General features: G+C 40.2%; 2 protein-coding genes across 2 annotated transcripts; both read right to left on the bottom strand.

Moving 5' to 3' along the window:
• Positions 1 to 267: 267 nt before the first annotated feature.
• On the bottom strand, positions 268 to 14,128 carry RNF139 (ring finger protein 139). The gene is made up of 3 exons (XM_053558689.1): positions 14,002 to 14,128; positions 13,505 to 13,810; positions 268 to 2,341 (listed from the first exon to the last, which is right to left on the bottom strand). The coding sequence occupies exons 1-3, from the start codon at positions 14,126 to 14,128 to the stop codon at positions 525 to 527; spliced, it is 2,250 nt and encodes a 749-aa protein (XP_053414664.1). The 3' UTR covers positions 268 to 524.
• An 8,201-nt stretch (positions 14,129 to 22,329) lies between these two features.
• TRMT12 (tRNA methyltransferase 12 homolog) lies at positions 22,330 to 25,403 on the bottom strand. Its single transcript, XM_053558852.1, has one exon. It carries the CDS (start codon positions 24,574 to 24,576, stop codon positions 23,257 to 23,259), a length of 1,320 nt encoding a protein of 439 aa, XP_053414827.1. The 5' UTR covers positions 24,577 to 25,403; the 3' UTR covers positions 22,330 to 23,256.
• Positions 25,404 to 26,458: the final 1,055 nt, after the last annotated feature.

Raw genomic sequence — 26,458 nt, 5'->3', positions numbered from 1 at the left:
TATCTTGCTACTCAAATGTTAAAAACATTTCTCAATTGCTTTTGGCTGGCTAACGTTTTTCGTAGTTTTAAAATACTCTATGTATACCCTTTATCCTGTGGCCTAAATTATTTTACTTTCCTGACTTTAATGTGGTTTCCTATTTGCATTTTCCCACCTATTTTAAAGAAAAACGAGGGTCCAGAGTTAAATATGTCATTGAGCAATCTTTGGCACAGTTGACGCACTGTATGATTATTAAATCTATTAAAAAGCTGTTTGTTCAAATTTTGTCATAAAACGTGAAAACATTTTATTCTATGTACAATAATGTACACAAATTTAAATAGGTCACCAAAGAGACCAGAAGTAATGAAAGAGGTATATTTACAGTAGCACATCACAGTAAACGGAAAACCATTCACAGATTCAACATTGATACTGCTTTTGTGCTTGGTTACACACTGAAGGTGAAGCATGTTACTCCACTGTGGATGAACTGAATTTTAAACAAATACCTCAGTGATTAATAAATGCTATTTTAATCAGTCAGTATCATCATTAATAAATTCTTCAGCTGCTGGGCCTGGGTGCTGAATCACTCCATTTCTTTCTCTTTGAACATCATCATCACAATCTGTACTGTCATCTTCGTTCAATTCCCTGTCAGATTCAGCAGCAGCTTCTCTTACAACTTCCTCTGGATTTTCATTGGGTACAATAAATCTATTGTTACTGGACATAGTTGCATTATCCTTGATATCATCTTCGATGTACACTTTTTGATGGCACATTGGACAAGTATCTTGAATGTACAGCCATTTCCGAAGGCAGAGTGCGTGGAAATAATGGTTACATGGTGTAATACGAGCAGATGTTGTAAACTCATGATAGCAGATTGCACATACGTCGTCTATTTCTTGTAAGCGGCTCCCTTTAATTTCAGGAAGAGAATTAATTTTTTTAACAGCAGTTCTACGATTCATGAATGTCTTCCAGCCATTTTTTGCTTGTAAATAGATGTTAAAATAAGCATGTAGACACATCATACAAGCCCGAATTTTACTGCCTGACTCAAACATCATAGTATAAGCCCCATTTCCAAACATTACTACTCCAAATATAAATTCAATAATATTGCCTGTTGAACGAACGTAGTAGACGTAATCATCGAGCTTTTCCCAGAGGACGTTATAGTAGCCATCGATCATGAATAACGTATAAACAGTGAGAGAAACAATTACTTTTAAGCAGAGTTCCACACAAAAGGCTGTAACTGCAAATAACCATGTATTTAGTGCGTAGTGATGCCAAAGAACACAACTGAGTAAAATAGGAAGAATAAACAAACAAGCAGAGACAAAAAGCACAGGAAAATGTCTACGAAAAGATGACACATGAGAGGCACTAAGAGACATTAATACGGGGTCTGTCATTCCATGGATGAAATGCAGGACTGCAGTTAATAAAAGGCACATGTTTCTACTCAAGCGAATAAGTCTCTCTTCTGGCCTTAGCCCACTTAAACCGGTCTGAAGAGCCAAAATAAAAAATAAAACGGGTGCAACAAAGCCAAGCCGCCTGTCGTCTTCTTCAGTTGATCCAATAATGGCCAATATTCCAAGCCCCAAATAATGGGCTATTGAGGAAATTACAGCACTCATACCCAGTACAGTTAGTGTAGAGTCACATCCACTTATTATAAGATTGCAAATGAGGTCCCAGAAATCATCCCAAGAAATAAAGAAGGACTCGGTTTCATTTGCCATCTTTAAAATGTACATTAACACGGTAGCCTGAGCTGTAATTCTTGTTAGCCAAAAGACTCGCAGTATATCTGGGAAACGAATCCTCTTCCATGTGTCCTCCACCAATAACTGCAATCCATAAATTCTATACATGTGCCTCACTAAAAGATAAACATACCTTGTGGAGTAATAAAACCACTTCAGCTTCACTGCCAAGACAATCACTGTATTCAATGTGAGAATTAAGGAAGAAGTAAAAACTAAGGTCTCTCTGATGTGTAACGGGAGCTCTGTGATTAAGCCTATAACAGGAACCAAGAGATCCAAAATAATTAATTGTGAATAGATGGAATGAATCTGGAGTAGTGTAATGTATCCAATTCCAAATGTAAGCTGTAGAACAATGAGTGCCATCCATAGCGAGGGACCTTTTCGAGGAAGCAGCTCAATTCCAAAAGCTGATGTGTTGTAGGCACCATAGAAGTCAATGTGCAAAGCCGCGTAATAATTCACCAACACTGAAGTTGCAGCTAACAGAAAGGCTGAGCTGTACATGTAAAACTTGAAAAGTGATCGCTGTGACAAGATCAGAACAATACTGGATACAAATATACCTAAAAAGAACAGAGAAAGTAAAAGTTATTTGAATGAAATATGTTAAGAATTTTCCTAGTAACAGTTATGATAGTCTTCCTTTAACTAGGAAAAATATTTGCAAAATTATGAACACTAATTCTCAAGACAACAAGTTTACAGGCCAATAAAGGTTTTGTAAAGCCAGAGTTCAGGAGGACAGACCAAACATACTAAATTATTCTTTAAAATCTAATCTTTTATTTTCTAATTTCCAAAGTAATTCAAGCAACGCTATGTCCAGGAACAAAATTACTCAATTATCTTCAAGACGAATCTGCAGTGATACATACATAACAAGTTTCAAAACTCAAAAAAAAAAATCCTTTATCATTTCATAATCATTAGAAATAATTAATACCATCAAAAATAACCAAATGGAGAACATTTGTTCCCATTTCCAGAATTCTTTTTTTAAGTGTTCTTTAGGAAATCAAATTAAAGTTTCGTACTTCTACCTAGTTCCTCCTTTTCCTCAAACTATGAACTCATGCCAGTTCTTATTTTTCCTGCACCTAAAATTTGAGCACTCTCCAAGAGTTCAAATATACTTTCCTTCAGATTTCAGAAATACCCTCCTGCTTCCTTTTTCCTGTGCATTGCTCAATCTATTTCTTTAAATCATTAACTCTTTAAATTGTTTTTCAAATCTCAAAAACTGACCTTCAGAAAGTCAAAACATTAAAAGGGTGCATCTCTCCCCTTTCTCACTCTAAGTAACCAACAGGAACTGATGAAGTATATTTGGCACTTTTTCTGTCTTCTGACAAAAGCACGGATTTTTTTCCAGTGAGATTACAATAAACACATTATTATTCAAGGTTTCAAGTACAGAAATGAAATCCACATAGTCTCCTATTTCCACTCCTATATTACAACTAACTGCAAACCTCAAAAGTTCTGAAGCCTAACTCAATTTAAACCAGAACCCACTTTTCCTTGTGATTTGCAACTTCAGTTTAATGGTGCCACTATTATTCTCTTAATGGTACTACCCATTCTCAAACTTTGTAATTAGTTGCCAGATTCTAACACCTCTATCTCCATTCTCCCAGTGACATCAACCAATTAGTCTGTCTCTCAAAAACTCACCTTGTTGAAATCTGTTAATAAGCCATCATCAAATTGCCTTTCTTCATTCCTCTGCTCAAAATACTTCTGCTGGCTCTGAAATTACTATCAACCAAAACCTACCTTCCTTGTTCTGGGGTGCAGGGATCCAATTTGTTTTGGAGTAATATTCCTCCTAAAACACACACACACACACACACACACACTCACACACTCACTCCAGTCTTGCATTTCTTATCCCAACCATGATTACAGTGGTGTTTATATTCCTCTTTTTGCTTGGAATGATGGTCCAGCAACTTCTTAAATCTCTGTTCAAAATCCTACCTAACCTAGAAACCCACCTTTTTTTTGAGACAAAGTCTCTATTCTGTTGTACCAGTGGCACAGTCAGCCTAGCTCGTGGCAGCCTCATCAAACTCCTGGGATCAAACAATCCTCCCGCCTCAGCCTCCCAAGTAGCTGGAATTACAGGCCCCTGGCACTACCTTGGGCTAATTTTTCTATTTTTAGTACAGTCAAGGTCTTGCTCTTACTCAGGTTGAGAAACCCACTTTTTTAATAGTGGCTATTCCTTCAGCACACCTATGGAACTTACTGAAACACCTACCACTGACATACTACCGGTATTATAGTCTGTAGTTACCTGAGTAGGTATCATCTACCATATTATACAATATGCTCATGATAGAAAGGATGCTACTCTGTACATCTAAGTAGCCCACAACATTTGGCATAAAGATTGATGAATATTCATTGGGGAAATAAATATTCATCACATCTGGATCATTCTTTTTTTAAATCATAGCTGTGTGCATTAATGCAATCATGGGGTACAATGTGCTGGTTATTATATACAATTTGAAATGTTTTCATCAAACTCGTTAACACAGCCTTCACGGCATTTTCTTATTGTGTTAAGACATTTATATTCTACACCTAGTAAATTTCACATGTACCCTTGTAAGATGCACCGTAGGTGTGGTCCCTCCAATTACCCTCCCTCCACCCAGCCTCCCCCCTCTCCTTCTCTCCCTCTTTCTTTTCCCCTTCTTCTTGGGCTATAATTGGGTTATACCTTTCAGAAGAAAGCTATAAATTGGTTTCATAGTAAGACTGAGTACATTAGAGACTTTTTCTTCCATTCTTGAGATACTTTGCTAAGAAGAATATGTTCCAGCTCCATCCATGTAAACATGAAAGAGGTAAAGTCTCCATCTTTCTTTAAGGCTGCATAATATTCCATGGTGTACATATACCACAATTTATTGATCCATTCGTGGGTCGATGGGCACTTGGGCTTCTTCCATGACTTAGCAATTATGAATTGGGCTGCAATAAACATTCTGGTACAAATATCTGTTATAATGTGATTTTTGGTCTTCTGGATATATACCTAGTAGAGGAATTGTAGGATTGAATGGCAGGTCTATTTTTAGATCTCTAAGTGTTCTCCAAACATCTTTCCAAAAGGAACATATTAGTTTGCATTTCCACCAGCAGTGTAGAAGTGTTCCCTTCTCCACATCCATGCCAACATCTCTGGTTTGGGGATTTTGTGATGTGGGCTACTCTTACTAGGGTTAGGTGATATCTCAAAGTAGTTTTGATTTGCATTTCTTTGATGATTAAGGATGATGAGCATTTTTTCATGTGTCTGTAGGCCATGTGCCTGTCTTCTTCAGAGAATTTTCTCTTCAAGTCCCTTGCCCACCCTGAGATGGGATCACTTGTTCTTTTCTTGCTAATACGTTTGAGTTCTCTGTGGATCCTGGTTATTAAACCTTTGTTGGAGACACAACCTGCAAATATCTTCTCCCATTCTGAGGGCTGTATTATGTTTTTAAAAGCGGCTTGGTGCCTGTGGCTCAAGTGGCTAAGCGCCAGCCACCTACACCAGAACTGGCAGGTTCGAATCCAGACTGGGCCTGCCAAACAATGACAACTACAACCAAAAAATATCTGGGGCATTGTGGCGGGCGCCTGTAGTCCCGGTTACTTGGGAGGCTAAGGCAAGAGAATCTCTTAAGCCCAGGAGTTGGAGGTTGCTGTGAACCGTGACGCCACGGCACTCTACTCAGGGCAACAGCTTGAGGCTCTGTCTCAAAAATAAAGGAATAAAAGTAAATAAAAGCAAACACAAAATAAAGCTGCTTGAAAAATTGAACCTATGAAAAAGTGAGACAAAGCTTAGAGTACAGAAAAAGTGACAAAGTCCAAATTAAATATCCATCTACCCACAAGTATTTCAGCAGGTGATCAATAAAGATGCTGCATAACACAGTGGAAACATTCACCATCTGTTAAATGTAAAAACAAGGCCTAGTAGTTCCTGCAAGTGAAAACTTTGCCCAGGAACTCAAAATTTATCCTGGGCCAAAAGTGTCAGGTTATTTGTGTAAAGGGATCAAAAGGACATAACCACCTGGAAGATGTCTAAATCTCTGGATAAGAGCCACCTGATTCCCCAAGCAAGTGAGCCATTAATCATCTACAAGCTGGGAATAGGTTCTGTCAATAGAAAATAGATTTTTTGAGGACTATAAACTTTTTCCATGGAAAGTTAACATACCTCGCCCTATTATATGCACTATATAATCTTAACTTTCTCTTCATGGAAAAAGAAAAGTATTTTTCCTGAGACAAAAACTAGTCTTCCAAATTGGGCAAAAACCAAACCAAAATAACTACAGTTCTATTTTTATGCCACTTAAAATGGAGAAAGTGAAGCAGGAACTGTAAATTATTTTTGCCAACTTGCTACATACAAAGTGATATATCAATCCTCACCTGTGACTATTCATGACCTTTGCAATAATTTTATAACCAGTCCTTTTTATTCTAATAACTTTTTTCTTGAAGCCTACTTTTATACACAAATGAAAAAATAATCTGGGTTTTAGAAATACTTCTGGAAAAAAAGTGCCATTTTGCTTTATGCAAATGTACCAAAGAAAAATATCACACTCCCAAGATGTAATCATGAGTAAACATTTCAAGAATAGTATGCATTTGTTTTAATTCCTACCCAAAGTTTGTGGGTACATGGGGTTCATAATTTTTTCTTTTATACTCATGTCCCTATCTGTGAAGTATGGGAAGAATTGGCTCTCATTTTACAGGAAAAAAAAAAAATAGCCAACTTCTCAATTCATACAGCTCTGAAGTAACATTCCCTCTCAGGGCCTTTAAAGAGTATTGCTAGTAATACTAAATTTTCATTGCACTTTCATAACATTAGACATCACACTCAAAATTTCTTGGTAGTAAGTCTAAGGATAGTTTCTCATTAGGATTTATAAGTGACCCGCAAAATACTGCTTTGTAAAAGAACACCACCTTGAGACACCAGAGAACAGAATTAACTGAAATCATAACTCAGGGATCTCAGTCCGATTCACTGATAATTAAGAGTTTCACTGAAGTTCTCAAGATAGGAAAAGAGGAAGGGATCCAAATCAGGAGCTACCAACGAAGTAGAACCATTTTATAGTAAACTCATGAAAGAGGTTCAGGGCCTTTTCCATTTGGATTACTAAAAACAAACAAAGGAGAATAAAAAACTACCCTTCATGTTACACAACAAAGTGTTTAACTCTTTTTGTGTAAAGTCCACTCAGACCTTTAACCTCTTCTGGAAACTCCTCACTAAAAACTAAAATGATATAACCCATTTAGCAACTCTCCAGGTACCTGAAATACATTTAAAACAATCTAAAGCAAATTGTGGAGAAACATTTCAATATATGACAGAATACAAAGAAGTAAAGAAATATTCTCAAGGCAGCTCAAAGCAACGAACTTTAGGACAAAGTAAATAAAGTGTCCTGGAATTTTAGTCTGCTGGCATACCTGATAAAATAAACTATAGCATAAAGAAAAATTTTCTGTCAAACAATCATTTTAGATAAACTGGTATTCTAAGTGTTTTATTAGTCAGATAAAACTGAAGTTTTGCTTTTAAGCTAAAATTCTAATAAATGTTTCTATGAAAATAAGTGAACATGTAGTTAAAAAAGGCAAACCTTATAGAGGCATTAAATGAAGAGTTAAGGAAGTTTTTCTATTCTCTGTCTTCTCCACTTGTGATACGGTGAAACGTATTTCACCTTTGTTCTTATTTCCTGACATAGCTCCTAAAATCCTTGGAATCTATGTCTTGTACAATAATGAGATGACTGGTGGATGGGGGCCACTAGATAGTCACAGGAACCAACCCTGTGATTAGAATGTTGTAACTTTCATTCCCACCCCCACCTCCTACCTCTGAAGAGGGGAGAAGGGCTGAAGGTTGAGTTAATAAACCAATGGCCAGTGATCCTAATTAATCATGCCTACCAAATGAAGATTCCCCCAAAACCCAAACGGCTTCCAGATACTCAACAGTGACTGAAGCTCTGTGCCTTTCCCTTCTTCACCTGCCCCCCACATCTCTTATACCTGGGTGTATATCTCTTTCTTTTTTTTTTTCTTTTTTTGCAGTTTTTGGCCGTGGCTGGGTTTGAAACCGTCACCTACGGTAGGTATATGGGGCCGGCACCCTACTCCTTTGAGCCACAGGCGCCACCCATGTCTTTCCTTTTAACAGCCTTTATAAATAAATGGGTAAATTTAAGTACGTAGTCCTCTTTTATCCAGGGTTTTACTTCTCTAAGGTTTTGCTTTTGGTGGTTTCATTATCCATGGTCAACTAAGGTCCAAAAACAAATAAAAAATTGTAGAAATAAACAATTCCTAAGTTGTGCACTGTTCTGAGTAGCACTGAGCTCCATCCTGCACAGGTTCCAATCACCCTTTTGTCCAGCATATCCATTCTGTATACATGCCCCACTTGTTTGTCACTTATCAAATCAACTGTATCGGTACCCAAATGCTTGTTTGTGTTCAAGCAACCTTTACTTCATAATTTATAAACTAAACTATTACAGGCATGCACATATAGGACAAAACATAACATACACATATATAAGGTTTAATTCTATTTTCAGTCTCAGGCATCCACTGGGATCTCAGAACACATCCATTCCTCTAGGGATGAGGGGGAATTACTATGAAATGTTTTCCTGAGTTCTATGAGCCACTCTAGCAAATAACCAAACCAAAGAAGAGGTCATAAGATCTTTGTTTTATAGCCCATGGGTCAGAAGCACAGGCCACACCCTGTGCTTATAACTGGCATCTGAAGTATGTGTGTACTGGGGATGCGGGGGCAGTCTTGTTGGACTGAGCCCTCTCTCTGGAGCATCTGACAGTACCTCCAGGTAGATAGTGTCAGAATTTAATTGAATTAGAGAACACCCAGATGATGTCCATTGGAGAATCTGATGCAGGATTAGCTGATGCTGAAGAGAAATCCCCACGTACGAACGTTCTGGCGACCACAGGTGAAGCTATCTAAGTTGACTGTGTGAGAATACATACACCTTTTTTTGCTTTTTGCCCAAAGGTGATCTCACAGTAATAGCATTTTTTTTACCTTTCAAAATTTGTATTTCTGATTATTTATGAAAGAGAGAATCTTTCCATGTTTTATTGATCACTTAGATTTCCTGTGAATTGTTTTATCTTTTGCCCATTCACTTAGAGTTGTCTTTTTTCCTTACTAAATTATGGATAGTTAAAAAACATTCTCAATATGAATTCTTGTCAAATTATACATAATGCAAATGTTTTCTCTAGGTTGACAGCTTTTATTTTCACTTGTTTAATAGAGTTTTAATTTTAATTTTATTCAATTTCTCAATCTTTACACATTTGCTTTCATGTATTTTTAAAGACTTTCACCCTACTCTAAGATTTACAAAAAGATATTCCATATTTTCTTCTAAACATATACATTTTGTATTTCGCATTTAGGTATTAATTCACTTAGAACTGAATGCTTACATACTGACATGAGGCAGAAAAATCCATATGAATAACTAAATGACCACTGATTGAAAAGTCCCTATTTACCTCAATGTACTTCAATTCTACCTCTGAAACCTATCACTTCTATATATACATTGGTGATCTATTTCTGGGCTATGCATTCTGTATTTCTAATCTATCTGTCTATCCCAGTAGTTCTCAGCAGGATTGGATTTTGCCCCCAACGGGTCATTTGGCAATATCTAGTTTTGGCTGTCACAACAGGAGTGTGTTGGTTTTTTTGGGGGGTGGTACTAGCATCTAGTAGGTAGAGGACAGGAATGCTGCTAAAAATCCTATAATGCACCGGACAGTCCTCCCCCATCCCCCACAAGCAAAGAATTTTCCTGTCCAAAATATCAAGAGTACCACTGTTGAGAAACGCCAGTCCATTCCCTATGCCAGTTATAATTATTTCTGCTTCATCTCTCCCACCATAGGTTTTCTCTGATCTTTCTACAGCATTCAATACCTATATCTCCTTCTTTTTAAGAACTTTATTATAGGGCGGCACCTGTGGCTCAGTGAGTAGGGCGCCGGCCCCATATACCGAGGGTGGCGGGTTCAAACCCAGCCCCGGCCAAACTGCAACAAAAAAATAGCCGGCCGTTGTGGCGGGCGCCTGTAGTCCTAGCTGCTCGGGAGGCTGAGGCAAGAGAATCGCATAAGCCCAAGAGTTAGAGGTTACTGTGAGCCGTGTGATGCCACGGCACTCTACCCAAGGGCGGTACAATGAGACTCTGTCTCTACAAAAAAAAAAAAAAAAGAACTTTATTATATGGCTACACCTAATACAATGGACAAATTTCCCATCGAATACAGATTTAGATTTTTTTGTTGTTGTTGTTTCCAACAATGTTGTAATGAATATACTTGCCCAGAATCTTTGTACAACTATTATCCCTAGCATGTCAGATGGTTTTACACAGAAGTACAATCTGCCAAAATTGTATACATTTACCTATTTCAAACTACCTTTTAGCAAACTTCGAACTCAACAATCTGATAAGTAAACTTTATTTTATTTAATCATAAATAACATCTACATTTTGTCTACTATGAACTGCTTGTCCTAGGCCCATTTTTCTATGTGATTTCACAAATAAATTTTTCTTCTTGATAAAGTACAACTCTTACTATAACTTTAATTACATATGATGCAAATATTTTGTTTTGTCACTTTAAAGATTTTTTTAAAAAAGTTTTGTTATAAATAAGTTCATTTTTATATCCTCAAATTTTTCATATTTCCCCCCCATAATTTCCGAGCTTTCTTTTTATAGAAAGTCCTCTCCCACCTCAATGAATTACTACCATATGACTGAGTAATACTATAAGAACAAACTCCTATGCTTACCTTTTTCTGCCTTGGATTTAAATCTGATAATTTAGCATTACACTGCTTTGGGTTGAGTTTCATTTAGTATTTAACACCTCCTATGAAACAACTTTATGTTCTTAAATATTCTTCTATATGTGTCATGAGATTTTATTTGGAACTCCAAAATAAGATGCTTTATTTTTTCTGACCTGTTGAAATTTCAAATTAGTTTGATACCAAATGAAGGTACAGTTGTAGCACTGTTTTACAGGTAGAAAAAAAGTCAGTACTTCAAACATGTGTATGTAATGAAAACCATTAGCTCTAAGAGAAACAAATTTAAAAAATTGATAATGCTTTTTACTTAGAAACAATTTCTATTTTTATATATTAATTTTAAAGAGGTGAGATTGACAAGTATTGAGGATTTACACAGTAGCACTCTGAAGCCTATGTACAACTATAAAAAACTTATGAGGCAGAACAATTAACTTCAACTATCCATTGGCATTTTTTACAGACAAACCTATCACTTTTAATAATGTTTTTATTTTTTTTTATTTTACTTATTTATTGAGAAAAGGTCTTGCCCCAGGCCGGAGCACAGTGGGGCAATCATGGCTCACTAGAGACTTGAACTTCTGGAGGGCATGTTTTCTTTTTTTTGCAGTTTTGGCGGGGCTGGGCTAGAACCCACCACCCCCCGTATAGGGGCTGGCGCCCTACTCCTTGAGCCACAGGCACCACCTGGGCATATTTGTATTTAGCGTGAATTTTTAGCATCAAAATCAGTCTTTTTTCCATTCTTATCATTATTACAAATGTGAAAAATTAGCATAATTACATGGCAAAATATAATAGGTGATAGATTTGAGAAACATTTCACATTTCTCATAAAGTCTGACAGAGATTTTGGAGTCAAAATTTTCAAATAAACAGCACCAACATTTTGCTGATCCCTTCAAAATAACAAAATATCTAACAAAGTATGGTATTTTTTTGCAGTATTAATTTTTTTTAAATGTTGGCAAGTTTACTAATAGCTAATAGTCCCGAGTGTTGTTAAGTGCTTACATCCTAACTCGTCATTGTCCTTAATACCCTAGGAGAGAGATATGGGCCATCTTTAAAAAAAGTAAAAAATAAGAGAACCAAGGCACAGAGTAGTTAGTAATACTTACCTAAAATCACATTCTTAATTGTCAAATACATAGTCCTATGATTATAAAAATAAGAAGCATGGAGAGTACAAAGAAAACACCAGATTCAATATTCCTAAATTACAAATAACTTAATGAAGGAAAAATACTCCTTGTTCTTAAAGTTGCCTAATCCTGAAGCTCAACAGAGTACTGTGTTAAAGCATCAGGTCCCAAAGGGTTCTCAAGAGAATCTGAGGTGATCATATCATTCAAACATTCAAGTCAGTGGCTATACTATTTCTGGAATGAATATACAGAATTCCCTCAAATAGGGCCCCATTCTATGCCTCAAATAATAATGATAGTATAGTTTTGCAGTGGGAAGTAGGAGTAGCTGGAATTAAGTAGCTAGTGGGTTATGAAGAAGGCCGTGCTAAAGAACATCACGTATCTTTTAGTTTTAAGATCTAGCATATGGTCATTAGCACACCATTCCGTATCTGGATTGCAGCTGTACTGAGAAATAAAGTAAACCATACTTGATGTCAAAAAATTCTTAAGCCCAGGCTCTGGCAACCACTTACTGGCTGTGTACCAAGAGCAAAACACTTAACCTCTATGACCCTCAGTTTCCTCATTTGTAAAGTGAGAATAAGGCAATCCACCTGTGAGAGATGTTTGAAGGTTAGGTTAATAATACCAGTGAAAAGGCTTTCCAAAGTAAACTATCAGACAAATGTAAAATATTGTTATTCATGGCTAAGGGCAAAATTCAGCCTTTATTGCCTTTCCTATTTTGTAGGAATAAAGCAAAAGATGGGTTGTAATTCAGAAAGGCTTGGTAAGGATCTCACTACCCGCCTACCCTCAGAAAAACTTCAACAGCACTAACCACTTTAAGACTGATCATAATAATTACCTCATCAACAAAATCTGCCAAGTTGAAATTACTTAAAAAAATTCTTTTATGCATAAATGCCTCTCACTCTGGTGATGTAAGTCGAGATGGAAAGGAATGAAATATCTGTTTAACACTCCATCCATATGCAACAAACAATGATTTTCAGAAGTCTCTTTCGCAATATCTCATCACTTCTGACAGCCATTTTCAATACCTTTTCGTTTATTCATGGACATTTTTAAGACTCGTTTTAATCGCTGCTTTCTTGAAAATTTTTGGTAATGGTTTCAAGGTCTGACTGACATTCGAAACCTATCTTCTTCGCTTGGATGCCATTTACCGCAGACATTTCAGGATCTTGCGGACTTGGCGCAGAATTGACAACATAAGAGCACTCAGCACTTCGGAAAGCGGGGAAACTGAGGCCGAAACCCTGGCACAAATCCAAGGTCACACACGACGGAGTTGTTTTTCCAAGGCTGTCGCATAAGACGCAGTAAGCCAGCACTCATTCCCCAAGAGAACCAGCAGGCAAAGAGCCGCATGCTCACACATCCATGATTTCTCCCCGCCTCAGTCCGGTGCAACCCTGAAGAGGGGGCGCTGACTCGCTGAGAGGACTGCTTAGGTGTCAGCTCAGACAAATATCATTTCCCCCTCCCCCAACCCGCAAAGAAGTCGCTTTGGGGGATGAAGCAAACACACACAGGACCCACTGCCTGCGCACACCTGCCCGCTCCCTGGGACACATCTCGGCCCGCAGAGCCGTCCCAAGACTCAGGATACCCTGTCCGCTTACCAAGGAGCCGGAGGAAGATCTGGAGCACGATGCAGAACCGGCTTTGGCTGGAATCGTAGTAGGAGTTGAAGATAGCGTCGATGATGTAGAGGCAGGGCACCCGAAGCGCCACTTCGAGCGCCACCCAGACCTGCTGATGGGCCATCCGCACCTGCTGCTGAGGGGGCCCCACCGCCGCCGACAGCTGCTGCCACACCGGGGCTGGGCGGGCCGGGCAGGGCCGCGCTGGGCAGGGCCCGGGACCGCGGCCGGGGGCGGGAGTAAGGCGGGCGACTCCGCCCCCGCTCTCCCGCCTCTCTTGTCTCTCTCACCGCCCGCCCCGCCGCCCGCTCGCGTCTCCCGAGCTGGAGCAGGCGGCGGAGGGGGCGATGGCTGAGGCAGCGGCGGCGGCGGCTCCCCAGGAGGTCTTTGGGCCTCGGTGTTTCCGGCTGGCTAAGGCCTGGCTCCTCCTCCCTCCAACGCCTCCCCCGCCCGCGGAGCCACCATCTTGACCTCGCCCGCCGGCCTCTGCCGTTGCTGCTGTTGCGAGGCCCGGAGGCTGCGCCCGCGGACACGCCAGACCGCCGAGACCGCGCCGCAGCTTGCGTCATAATCCGGCGCAAAGGGCGCGCCCTTGGCCGTCATCACTCACGGTGCCGCCAACGACTCAATCGTTGCCATGGTTTCCGCCCACCTCCCTAGCCGCCTTGGCGCCACGGATTGGTGCGCGCGCCCTTGGGCAGCCGCGCCCTGGTCAGCTCACCTCTCGCGGCGTCTGCTTAGCTAGAGACTCTGTGCTTCCGTAGGCGGAACTCCTTAGCTGTTTAAAATAATTAGAGCCCATTAAACATCTCACACACGGTTCAGAGCTGCTGGGGAAGAGAAAAACCAAAGGATGCCGCCCTCCTGGAGTACACCACCCCATCTGGGGGCCCATATGCTAGGAAAAGTACCAGCCAGGAGGCCCGGGGTCCTGGTGGAGGCCTGCTTGCTTTCCTTGGGGCTAGGGGTGGAACAGGCTGCCATGGAAAACGCCCCTCTCATCCCTTTGCACATCCTCTTTCCTACCTCCTACACCTATGGACAACTGAGGACATTCATCGGCTACATTTTACTAATGGCAAGGAGACTGGCTTACGGGCAAGAACCCAGGCCTCCCCATCTTTGATTTCTCAATGTTGAGGTAAGCACACTTAGTCTCCCTCCTCAGGGCAGATGCGAGCATTGTTTTCTCATACTCGCCTATACATGTAATTGATACATTCTGCCCATCTTAATCCTTGCGTTCCTTTATCAACAAATGAGAGTGTAAGTTAGGTCAGAGTCTCTGCATTGTAGACCTAACTGCCTTAGATTAAGGGGGATAAAATAGGAACCAAGAAGCATGGCTCACTTGGGTTCCTAACTGAAATTGCGTTCTGCAATTCCGTTTATTATATCAAGGCTCTAAGTGGGTGGTTATTCTCTGTCAGGATTTCCCCAGAGAAAGGATTGTCAGTCAAATTATCAAACGCCTCCAAAAACCCAGTGCCCTTAACTGTAGTCTCATGTTTTTAACCTTCTGTAATTAATGACCACCATCTATATCTATCTAGTACTTACTGTGTACTAGGCACTGTTCTAAGGGTTAAATACTTTATTTATTTGAATCTTTACGTCAGCCTTATTTTGGTAGGTGTGATATCTTATTTTACAAAAGAGGAAACTTAGGAATTGCAAGGTCGCAAGTTAACAAGTTAGTCGGCAGCTAGTACATACAAAGCTAGTAAAAGTCAAAGTCAGGATTTGAACCATAGCTAACCAAAGCTCACAACTTCCGGTATTTTCGAGTTCTTCTTTTCAGCCATAGCAAGTTCCGCAACCAAAGTGTATGGGCCTAGTTCCTTTTGTCAGTGTCATCGCCTAACTCAGGATCCTACTGTTGCTTGCTCAGTTTATGGCAATGTCCTAATGTCCTCATCTTTCAATTTGCCACCTTTTCTAACCCAGTCTGTTTATACTGCCAGCTTAATTTTCCTAAACTGCATGTCTGGGGAATAACCTTGTGGTTATGACAAAATTCCCAAAGGAAAACAAACTTGGTAAGGTGATTGGACTATGAAGCTTTGTATAAAGAACTTCAGTGATGTAAATTAGCTACTCAACCCATCTGTTACTCTGCCCCGATTGCAATTTAAAGCAGAGAGAAACCCTTATGGAAGAAAGGATCCATAAGGACTTAACCTCAAACAGGAGTGGGGTAGAGGAGAGCACCATTGTATTATGATCGTGCCAAATGGAAAATAAAATAGTCCGTGGGATTTCACCCAATTTTTATTTAAAAAGTTAAATGTAGTACATATTAATAAAAAGCTTTTCAAAATGAACAAATGCTTCAGTCCTCATTAATGTTTAACTGTTTCTGATCTTAAGCAGGGCGCCGGCCCCACATACCGAGGGTGGCGGGTTCAAACCCGGCCCTTGCCAAACTGCAACAAAAAAATAGCCGGGCGTTGTGGCGGGCGCCTGTAGCCCCAGCTGCTCGGGAGGCTGAGGCAGGAGAATCGCTTAAGCCCAGGAGTTGGAGGTTGCTGTGAACTGTGTGATGCCACGGCACTCTACCGAGGGCAGTAAAGTGAAACCCTGTCTCTACAAAAAAACAAACAAACAAAAAAAAAAAAAAAACTGTTTCTGATCTTAATTTGATGCGCATATTTTATTAGTGTAAGAGTTTCTATGTGCAACTAAATTCCATTTTGGACTAAGAACTTTCAGGAGCAGTGGCAGTCAGTCTTACACACATAGGCTCTTCAAGCAAGTCTCTCTAAATTCTAGGGCTCAATTTCTCCATCTACGAAATGGTGGGAGAGTTAATATAACCCTAGGTCAAGACTAAAAGTGTACAGTTGTCTGTCCTCTATAAATACTTCTGATCCAGCATCCTCAGGAGCCAGTTCCATACATACTGTCCTGGCTCCAATTAATAACGTCCTGCAGCTCCTTTGGTATATAGGCCCATTTGAAGTTGTTGAAAATAGGCACACACAATGAGGGGGAAAGAGCTGCCAGACAGCTGCTTCATCATGGTGGTGTGGTACTGCTGTTTTGGTTTGTTTATTTTTTTCCTCATAGCAGGGTTGGTTTTGATTTTACATTATGTGTAAAGCTTTGATTTCAAAAAAAAATAAAAATAAAACTTTGGTAAAAAGAGAGAAACTAGAATAGGCTGTCTACCCTTTTATATCTATTTATTAATACCTACTTAATGCTATTATGTGTGTGTTACACCGAATTCAGTTTTAGCTTCATATTCAACATTTTCTGTTTACCTTTGAGCCAGCCTTGGCCTTTAAAAATCCAAAACAATAAATACCTACTTTAACACTGTTTCTGGTCTCTCTGAAATTGTGAGTGATCAATGATCAAGTAATCTTGCAGGTAATTATGTGTATCTTATCAGAAAAAATGTCACTGTATTAATATTTTAATATTTATAATATTGGTAATCATTTTAAACATAATTGCAGTAAGAAATTTTTTTTTTTTTTGAGACAGTCTCACTCAGTCACCCTCAGTAGAGTGCCTTCACATCGTAGCTCACAGCGATCCCAAATTCCTGGCTCAAGTGATCCTCTTGCCTCAGCCTTCTGGGTAGTTGGGACTACAGGTGCCTGCCATAGCACCTGGCTATTTTTTAGAAATAGGGGTCTTGCTTTTTCTCAGGCTGGTCTTGAACTCCTGAGATCAAGCAATCCACCAGCCTCGGCCTCCCAGAGTGCTCGAATTACAGGTGTGAGCCACTGCACCTGGCCTAAGACATTCTTAATTTGCTTTACATATTGTATCAACTGAAGTACATATGTTATTACTAGAGTGAATTTTTTTCAATAATGAGTGAAAAAGTTAGTAAATCTATGTATAAAACAATCATAAACTAAATATATTTTTGTCAAACTCTTCCAAGTCTCAGGAACTTATAAATGTTTTTAAAAAAATCAATAGATTTAGGGGGTATCTTTTAAAGAAATTAAATTTATAGCTACAAACCTTCCCATAAAGACAAATCCAGGCCCATATGGCTTCACGGGGGAACCCTAACAAACATTAGGAAGAAGTAATAATTCTACAAAAACTCCTTCAGAAAATGGAAGGATTACATCCTAACTAAATTAGCTCATTTTTATGAAGCCAGCATTATTTCTCCCATGGAACATAAAAATAAAAATTCTTGATTGTGAATTGTATGTATAAGGTAAAATCCCATGTCACAACAGTTGTTGGAAATGAAGGTAGATAGACTAAGGGAGAAGAATACTAGGGGTGTGTGTGTGTTTTGAGAGTATACTTTTTTAGAGACAGGGGTTTATTTTGTTGCCCAGACAGGAGTGCAGTGCCATAATCAGTGTACTGTAACCTCCAGCTCCCAGACTCATGTGATCCTCCTGCCTCAGCCTTCCAAGGAGCTAGGATTAGAGGTACACAACACCACACCTGGCTAATTTTTTATCTTTTATAAAGATGGGGTCTTTCTGCATTGCCCAGTCTGGTCTCAAACTCCTGGGCTCAAGTGATCCTCCTGCCTCAGCCTCCCAGTGTTGGGATTACAGGGGTGATCTCCTGCAGCTGGCTGAGAATATATTTTAAAGTGCTTTAGAACCACTAGGATTTTGATAAAATATGAATTTATAAAACCCCACATATTTAACCATGTCACATTTTTGCACTGACCCTCCAAACATGTCCCACTGCTTGGGATAACATTCTTAACATAGCCTATACTGTCTATTTATGGTTGGACTGTCACTTAATTCGGTAGCCTGGTTGACACTCTTTTTGTCCATTACTCTTTCTTTTTCATCCACCCTGAGTTTTAACCCCTTAAAGTACTCCGCAAAGGGCTCAAAGGAGTAGGATGCCAGCCCCATATACTGGAGGTCGTGGGTTCAAACCCGGCCCCAGCCAAAAAAAAAAAACAAAATAAAAAACAAATATTCTAAAAAAAAAAAAAATACTCCACAAAGACCTTACACACTGTTCTCACAGCCTGGAAAGTTGCCCCCTGTTTTTGTCATTAATTCTTGCTTACCCTTCAGCTCCGAACTCAGTCATCACATCTTCAGGGAAGCCCTCCCTGACCAGGTCAACCCATGGCATAGGTTCCTATTGGACCAAGAACCTGTTCTCACAGAATTTACTAAAATGTGAGTTGTTATATGAGATGTGTAATTATTCAATTAATACTTATCCACCCATTAGACTAAGGTCCATGGAGTGTGGGATTGGTATATGAAATGTTATATGGGGTGTGTGATTATTCAATTAATCCTTATTCCCCACCCCCTTCATTAGAGTATAAGGTCCAGGGAGTCTGGGATTGGGCCTGATTTTGTTTGCTGTTTTGTTCCTAGTGTTTGCCACAGTGTCTGGCATATTATTGGGGCTCAAAACCACTTATCAAATAGAAAAAAGAAAAGGATAGCAAAAAGAAGGAAAATAAAGACATCTTGGAGTCATGGATAAAACAGGTCAAGGCTGAATGAATTTTTCTTTCACAACATCTCCACTAGATGGCAGCATAAATAACAGTTGAAACATCTGAAAAAGAACTTTTAATTTCAAAATGCTGTTTTGGGTGGTGAGAGGACTGAGCATTCCCACTCTGCTACTGTTTTTATTTACCCACCTCTATCTTATATGTCTAATTTACCTGGTTAATCCAATATTCAGAATATCAAAAATATTTCTTGCTTGTTAATAATAAAAAAAAAATCCCTGCAGTGACACAGTGACTAGAATAGGGTTTTGTTTTAGAGGAATAGGGTTTTGTTTTTTGTTTTAGGAAACAAGGATTACAGGATTTTGTTTGTTTGTTTGTTTTTTTCATTTGACAAGTTCAGAGATAGATATTTCAGGGCTGGTATAGCTGATCAAGGATCTCCTTAAGAAATCAAAGTCCTGAGAAGGACCCCCCGGGCAATTGAAGCTGCTTCAAAAATACACTACTGGGACTTGATCAAACTAAAAAGCTTCTGCAAAGCCAAGAACACAGTAAGTAAAGCAAGCAAACAGCCCTCAGAATGGGAAAAGATATTTGCAGGTTATGTCTCCGTGGTTTAATAACCAGAATTCACAGAGAACTCAAACGCATTAGCAAGAAAAGAACAAGGGATCCCATCGCAGGCTGGGCAAGGGACTTGAAGAGAAACTTCTCTGAAGAAGACAGGCGCATGGCCTTCAGACATATGAAAAAATGCTCATCATCTTTAATCATCAGAGAAATGCAAATCAAAACTACTTTGAGATATCATCTAACTCCAGTGAGACTAGCCTACATCACAAAATCCCAAGACCAGAGATGTTGGCGTGGATGTGGAGAAAAGGGAACACTTTTGCACTGCTGGTGGGAATGCAAATTAATACATTCCTTTTGGAAAGAGATATGGAGAACACTTAGAGATCTAAAAATAGATCTGCCATTCAATCCTGTAATCCCTTTACTGGGCATATACCCAGAAGACCAAAAATCACATCATAACAAAGATATTTGTATCAGAATATTTACTGCAGCCCTATTCATAATTGCTAAGTCATGGAAAAAGTCCAAGTGCCCATCCATCCACGAATGGATTAATAAATTGTGGTATATGTACACCATGGAATATTATGCAGCCATAAAAAAAGATGGACTTTACCTCTTTCATGTTTACATGGATGGAGCTGGAACATATTCTTCTTAGTAAAGTGTCTCAAGAATGGAAGAAAAAGTACCCAATGTACTCACCCTTATTATGAAACTAATGTAGGACCTTCACATGAAAGCTATAACCCAGTTACAACCTAAGAATAGGGAGAAGGGGGAAAGGGAGGGGAGGGAGGGGGGAGGTAGGTGGAGGAAGGGGGATTAATGGGATTACACCTGCAGTGCATCTTACAAGGGTATATGTGAATCCTAGTAAATGTGGAATGTAAAGGTCTTAGCAAAATAACTAAGAAAATGCCAGGAAAACTATGTTAACTAGTGTGATGAAAATGTGTCAAACGGTCTATGAACCAAGTGTATGGTGCCCCATGATCATACTAATGTACACAGCTATGATTTAATAAAAATAAATAAACATAAAATAAAAAAAGAAAAGAAAAAAAAGAAATCAAAGTCCTAGGCTGGGCACAGTGGCTCATGCCTGTAATCCCAGCACTCTGGGAGGCTGAGGCTGGTGGATTGCTTGGAATCACGAGTTCGAGACCAGCCTGACCAAAGCAAAAGTGAGACCCCATCTCTACTAAAAATAGAAAATCTTAGGCAAGATGATTGCTTGAGCCCAAGAGTTTGAGGTTGCTGTGAGCTATGACGCTATGGCACTCTACCCAGGGCAACAGCTTGAGACTCTGTCTCAAAAAAAAAAAAAAAAAAAAGAAAAGAAATCAGAGTCCTACAGTTCTGCTCTGCCAGTGATAGCGTGCCCAGCTGCTTCATCTTCAGAGTCAAAGACTTTCCTGGGGGCTGGGGCTTTGTTAATTCATTTGAATCTAACAACTACCCTATAGGACATGTACAGTTCTTATCCCCAACATACAAATGAAGAAACTAAAACTTGAGATTCATTTCACTGGAGTCGCACAGAAAGTAAAGCAGCCAGGAACTGAATGAATGAAACTTAAATTTATGAAAGCAGAGTCCATGTCAGTCTTTGACCACTGTACACTCAGGGTCTGCTATATAGATTAAGATCTATAGAACAGGAGTTCAACAACCACTGGTTGAATGAATTCGACCAACTATCCCTGACGTCAGCTGTCTGTCCACAGCTAATGGCAAAAAGGCAACTCCCCAGTCCCTAGACATGGCTGTAACTCGTCTTCCCCAATGTTTCTCCTCTGCATTCCTCCCTGTATTAGGTCAAGCCCCAGATTGACATCTTGAGGATTTCAGTTTGAGGAGAGCATCCATGGGCACACAAGTGAGAAGAAACCCACTGTGTAAAGAAGCAATGACTAATGTAAACATAGGAAGGCCACTCTGTGAGATAAGAATGGAAACAAGCCTGCTGCTTTCCGTGGTGGGATCACATGGTAGCTGACATTTCCCTGGGGGCTTACTGTATACAAGACACCATGCTTTTTAATCCTTATGAATGCCCTTCTTCAACACATTCCTCACTGCTTCCTCTGTTCCAAACTGATCAAATAATGACAATGGCCCATTTTCTAGGTATTCAAACTTTTGCATCTGTTATTCTTTTAAACTGCTCCCCCGCCCACCCATCAAAGTCTTTCCCAGTTTTCAAGATCCAACTCAAACACTACCTCTCTGAAAACTTCCTCTTCAATTCTGAGAATTCTTTCCCACCCTGGCACTCCTACAACTTGTCACTATTATGGCACTAATTGTACTGCAAGCTTTTGAGTACTGCTGCTAGTTAGTTCCTCAGAACACAGAAACTTCATCAAATGAGTCTTTATATATTTCCTGCTTTTACATATAGTAGGCTTTTAATATTTGCTGCATATCACAAACAGCACCAACTCTTATTGCCTCTGTTGGAAGAGAAAGACAAACAACCCTGACCAACTCCAGCCAGCCAAATGTCAGGTACCCTCATAATCCTGATAAAAACTCACTTTTCTGTACTTCATTAAGCAAACAAGCTCAGATGGTTTCAAAATGTACCAAAAGTCTGAGTAATTTTCAACAATTAGACATCCTAATAACAAACCATGGTGATGACAGCCAGCCACAAAATAAGGTGAGGCTTGAAAAATTCTGCAAAATAAAGAGGGACTTTACCTAACAATTGCAATGAGTGTAACCTGGCTTATTGTACCCTCAATGAATCCCCAACGATAAAAAAAATAAAAGAAAAGAAAAATTCTGCAAAATATTTCACATTACCTATAGCTTCTTTTGTTGTCCCTGATGTTATCAGCTAGGGAAGGAAGAGGAAGAGGGAATTTGAGGCCTATAAAAATCTAAGATTTTAATCAGAACTTTAAAAAAAAAATAGCTAGTAATTGGGAGCCATTGCACAAGCTTAAGTCTAGAAATCTAGATTCCCTATGATTTAGAGGAGTGTTCTTAACCCTTTTTCTACCACAATGAATCTAATATAGATTCCCCCATACTCATTTAGGAATGCTAAAGTAGAAGAATGGAACATACTAATTTTTGTTCCCACCCCTCCCTAATTTAGTCCGTCATAATACAAAGCAGCATTATATTAATGACTTCATTTGGTTTCCAATGTTTGGGCCTGTAAATTTTATTTTTCAAATCCATCCACCTCCCACAGCCACCACCCTAATCCAAGTCACCATCACCTCACACCTGCACAACAACAGAAGCCTCCTCACCAGTCTCCCAGTTTCCATCCTGGCCCAGTTGATTTTCCATATTATAGCAGTACTGTGTCCTTCACTCTAACCAATGCCCTGTGTACAACTGTCTCACAATAGCCACATGAGACAGTTCAAGGAAATCTCATTTTGCATATAAGGAAATCCAAGGCCAAAGAATATTGAAGCCTTGCACCCAAGGTGAGAACTGAGGTCAGAATTAGTAATTCATAATTGCACAGATGAACCTCTTTTCAATGAGCCATGCTGTTTCTCCCAGGTATGTAGCTCATTCTCAGTGTGATCTCTGGAAGATAAATGAATACGATTGGTTGAGAGGTTGCTTTCAGTGTCACAGAATATTAAAACATCACCAGGACACAAAAGGAATTAGAACTCAGCCTCAGCTGATGCATGAAGGGCCACTCATACATTAATCCCTTCTATCCCCAGATTCGCCTCCTCTAGCCCACTAAAGGACAAGGGCGGCATTCCAGATCCAAGACTATGTGATCCACGTGGGGAGCATAGGATTTGACTGGTTGGATGTGCAGGATTCGTGTCCTCCATGGTTTCCCATGTACCTGCTGAAGAAGAGAGGCAATTCGAATTTCTGCAGATTCTGCCCACCTTTGCCACTCTGGTTTGGTGGCTGGTGACAGTGTTTTTCTCTTGGACTCCCTGGTAGCTCCATTTTCCCACAGGTTGGTGATAATTTTCTGAGGATAAGGCCAATGCTCTTTCTCCATTTTATTGCTTTTAGGAGGCTGGAGATTCTTCCCTGGGAAAGATTCCACATTTTGATGAATATGCAGAATACCACCAGCATCTCCACGTAGCACTTGGCAGGCAATGGGCCAGCCTTCTTCAGAGCTAGGAATCAGCCCCAGGTTCACCCTATCTGCAATGTTTGAGAGCTTCAGCTTCCTGTTATCCCCAAAGTGTATCTGGCACCGATCTGCTACTCCATTGATCTCCAGATTATTTCTCAGAACAGCTACAGCATGGGGGTTCCACTCACAGGCGTGAAGGAAGGCAGCCCCAGCATGAATTAGGAAGGGCAATGTAAAATAACCAATCCCAGCATAGAGATCCACTAGCACTTCTCCAGCACAGGATAGCGATGCCACTCGCAGCTTCTCCGTAATGTTTCCGAAGGAGAACATACACTGAGTCGCGTCAAACTTATATCGGATACCATTATCCACGTGCTCTACCCAGCCGTGGTCTCCCAGCAAAAGAGTCACTGTTGGAGTTCGAGTGCCATCTGGTGATACCCGCCCTCGTTTTGCCAAACGCTGGACATTAAGTGCCGAGGCAACGGTCTCCCAGAGTCCTGGTTCCAGACTTTTCCATTGCTTGTCTTGAAAACAGCCTTCACTAAGTAACAAGAGGTCCCCGTGCCGCTGCCAAGATCTGGGTAAATCAGCCTCCAACTCAGAGGACCACTTGATTCCCTGGCCCTCTACCCAGCGACTCACCTCAAGACACAATCTTTGGGCAGGTGAACAACCCTGGGCCTTTTTTGAAGGAGCAGGATCCTGGAGCTGCGTCAGCACACAGGTGCTGCCTGGGGCCACGCGACTGCTCAGCTCTCGCAGGTGCCGCTCCGGAAGGGTCTCTCCCAGCACCGGGAGCGCCACGGTGCCATCCGGCATCTTTTCCACACGGTGCTGTCTATTCAAGAGTTTCTGCTTCTCCAGATATTCCCTATATCGCTGAGCGAACCGAGGTTCAGTCACAACTGCGACAACAGTCACGGACTTCCCGCTTTCTCTCTCCATGTTGTGAGCGTCCACATTCTGTCAGATTCCGTCGGCAATAGTGCTTCTTGGAGTCGGTTCACCTTCCTCTCTACACTCAATAGGGCACGCCACTGTGACGGTACCGGAAGTGACGCCAAACTAACAGGCCGGAACTAAATGTATTGATGCGCTTATTGGTGAGTGGCGTAGCGGTTGCCGTGGTGAAGCCGCTGCAGCCATCTTTGTTGTGGCCGACCATTGCTTTCTTCAGCCTGGGAGGGTATTAGCCACACTTGACAAGGAATTCTATGGGCTAGAAGACTTCAGTTTAGTTGGTATCCGCCAGAACCCATTGAGTTTCTTCAATGCTGCACATGAATCCAAAGAAAGAAATCATGAAATGATGGTCTGAATTTGGAAAAATACTTTCCATCCTAATGCTGCTCTCAGGTCCATATCAGGAGCTACCTTATTTGCTGAAAGTGGAGAGTCAAATGTAACTTCCTCATTCTTTTTTCTTGCTAAGATAGTCGTCGCCGTCTTGAAAATCAGAAGGATCTGAGTAAATCATATAGCCTCTCAAAACTGGAATTTCACTTTTAAGAAGAAAATTACCTTAATCTTCTCCAGGGGATTGCTATTGTGATTAGAGACACTATCTATAAAGTGTTTTAGACAATAACTAAAGAGTAGATTCTCACAAAAGATATATTATAAAGTAGTAACAAAGTTGAGTTGATTAGGTGGCAGATAGTAAATACTTGTTGAAATACTTTGCTGTCTGAGGAAGACAAAGAGGAATCCATACAGATAAATTCAAATAATTGAAAATTAGAACTTTCACAAGCCCTATCCCTTCTACTCACCTCCCACCATTCTACAGGTTAAGATATTAAAATCCAGATAGGTTAATATTAATTGAAGTTCCTAATTATTGTTTTTCAAGTTCCTTTGGATGGGAAATATAATGTTCTGACTAAAACTCTTCTTTCTTGACACCTATTTCAGTATCAGTCAGAATTGTTGTTGTTTTTCAGTCTCATCTCTACATTTAAGACTCACATTCCATGAAGAAAAACATCATCAGGATCAGTGTCAAAGACCCTGTAAGTCACTCATATTCCTGTGGGACACTCTCCATGCTTATCTAGGCCACTCAATGGCTTCTAGTAGCAAGTAGGAATCTTTGTCTGATGGCTTTTCCTGGTCACCAGAATTGGCTTAACCCATGTCCAGGGCAGACCAGAAATGCTGGGAAATTAATACACATGCTTACATCTCCCAAGAGTATTCTTCAACCAATAACTTACAGAGTTGGTAAATAAATATCCCAGCTTCTACACACCTTTGTTGGACTAACTCTGAGGAATGTTCTGTAGTGTCCTCCAGAGTTCCCTCAAGAATTCAGTTTTTTTTTTGTAATTCTCTCTACATCCTGCATATTCAATTCCCCTCTTCCTCTACCCAGCCCCCACTCGGTTGTGTCTCTGGATCATTCCTATTAGTATATAAACATTCTATCATCTTTAAAAATCCCCCTCCCTCTCTTTTAGAGATGCTGTCTTTTCCTGTCACTTAGGCTGGACTTCACTGTCTTGGTCATCACTTACCGCACCTTTCAACTACTGGGCTCAAGCAATCCTCCTGCCTTAGCCTCTCAAGTAGCTGGGACTACAGGTGTGCCCCACCATTCCCAGGTGTTTTTAATATTTTTGTAGCAATGGGATCTTACCATGTTGCTCAGGCTTATCTCAAACTCCTGAGCTCGAGCAATCCCTGCACCTCAGGGTCCTGTGTATCTTGGACTACAAGGTGGATGTTACCATGCCCATCATCCTTCTGCATTGTTTGAACACCATTTTGCAATCCTCCCTACCCTTCTCCCCCACCCTAACAATGGTTTAAGCCCATTAAACCAAAG

The sequence above is a fragment of the Nycticebus coucang genome, chromosome 13 (assembly GCF_027406575.1).
Source record: "Nycticebus coucang isolate mNycCou1 chromosome 13, mNycCou1.pri, whole genome shotgun sequence".
Taxonomy (NCBI): Eukaryota; Metazoa; Chordata; class Mammalia; order Primates; family Lorisidae; genus Nycticebus; species Nycticebus coucang.
This window is presented reverse-complemented; position numbering and strand designations above follow the sequence as displayed.

Excerpts from the sequence above, each read along its gene's own strand:
- RNF139 (XM_053558689.1), bottom strand. The coding sequence starts at position 14,128 with ATGACGGCCAAGGGCGCGCCCTTTGCGCCGGATTATGACGCAAGCTGC. Across the intron at positions 13,811-14,001 it reads GCAACGGCAGAGGCCGGCGG|AGAGACAAGAGAGGCGGGAG; the intron begins GCGAGGTCAAGA and ends GCGGGCGGTGAG. Across the intron at positions 2,342-13,504 it reads GATCTTCCTCCGGCTCCTTG|GTATATTTGTATCCAGTATT; the intron begins GTAAGCGGACAG and ends TGTTCTTTTTAG.
- TRMT12 (XM_053558852.1), bottom strand. The coding sequence starts at position 24,576 with ATGGAGAGAGAAAGCGGGAAGTCCGTGACTGTTGTCGCAGTTGTGACT.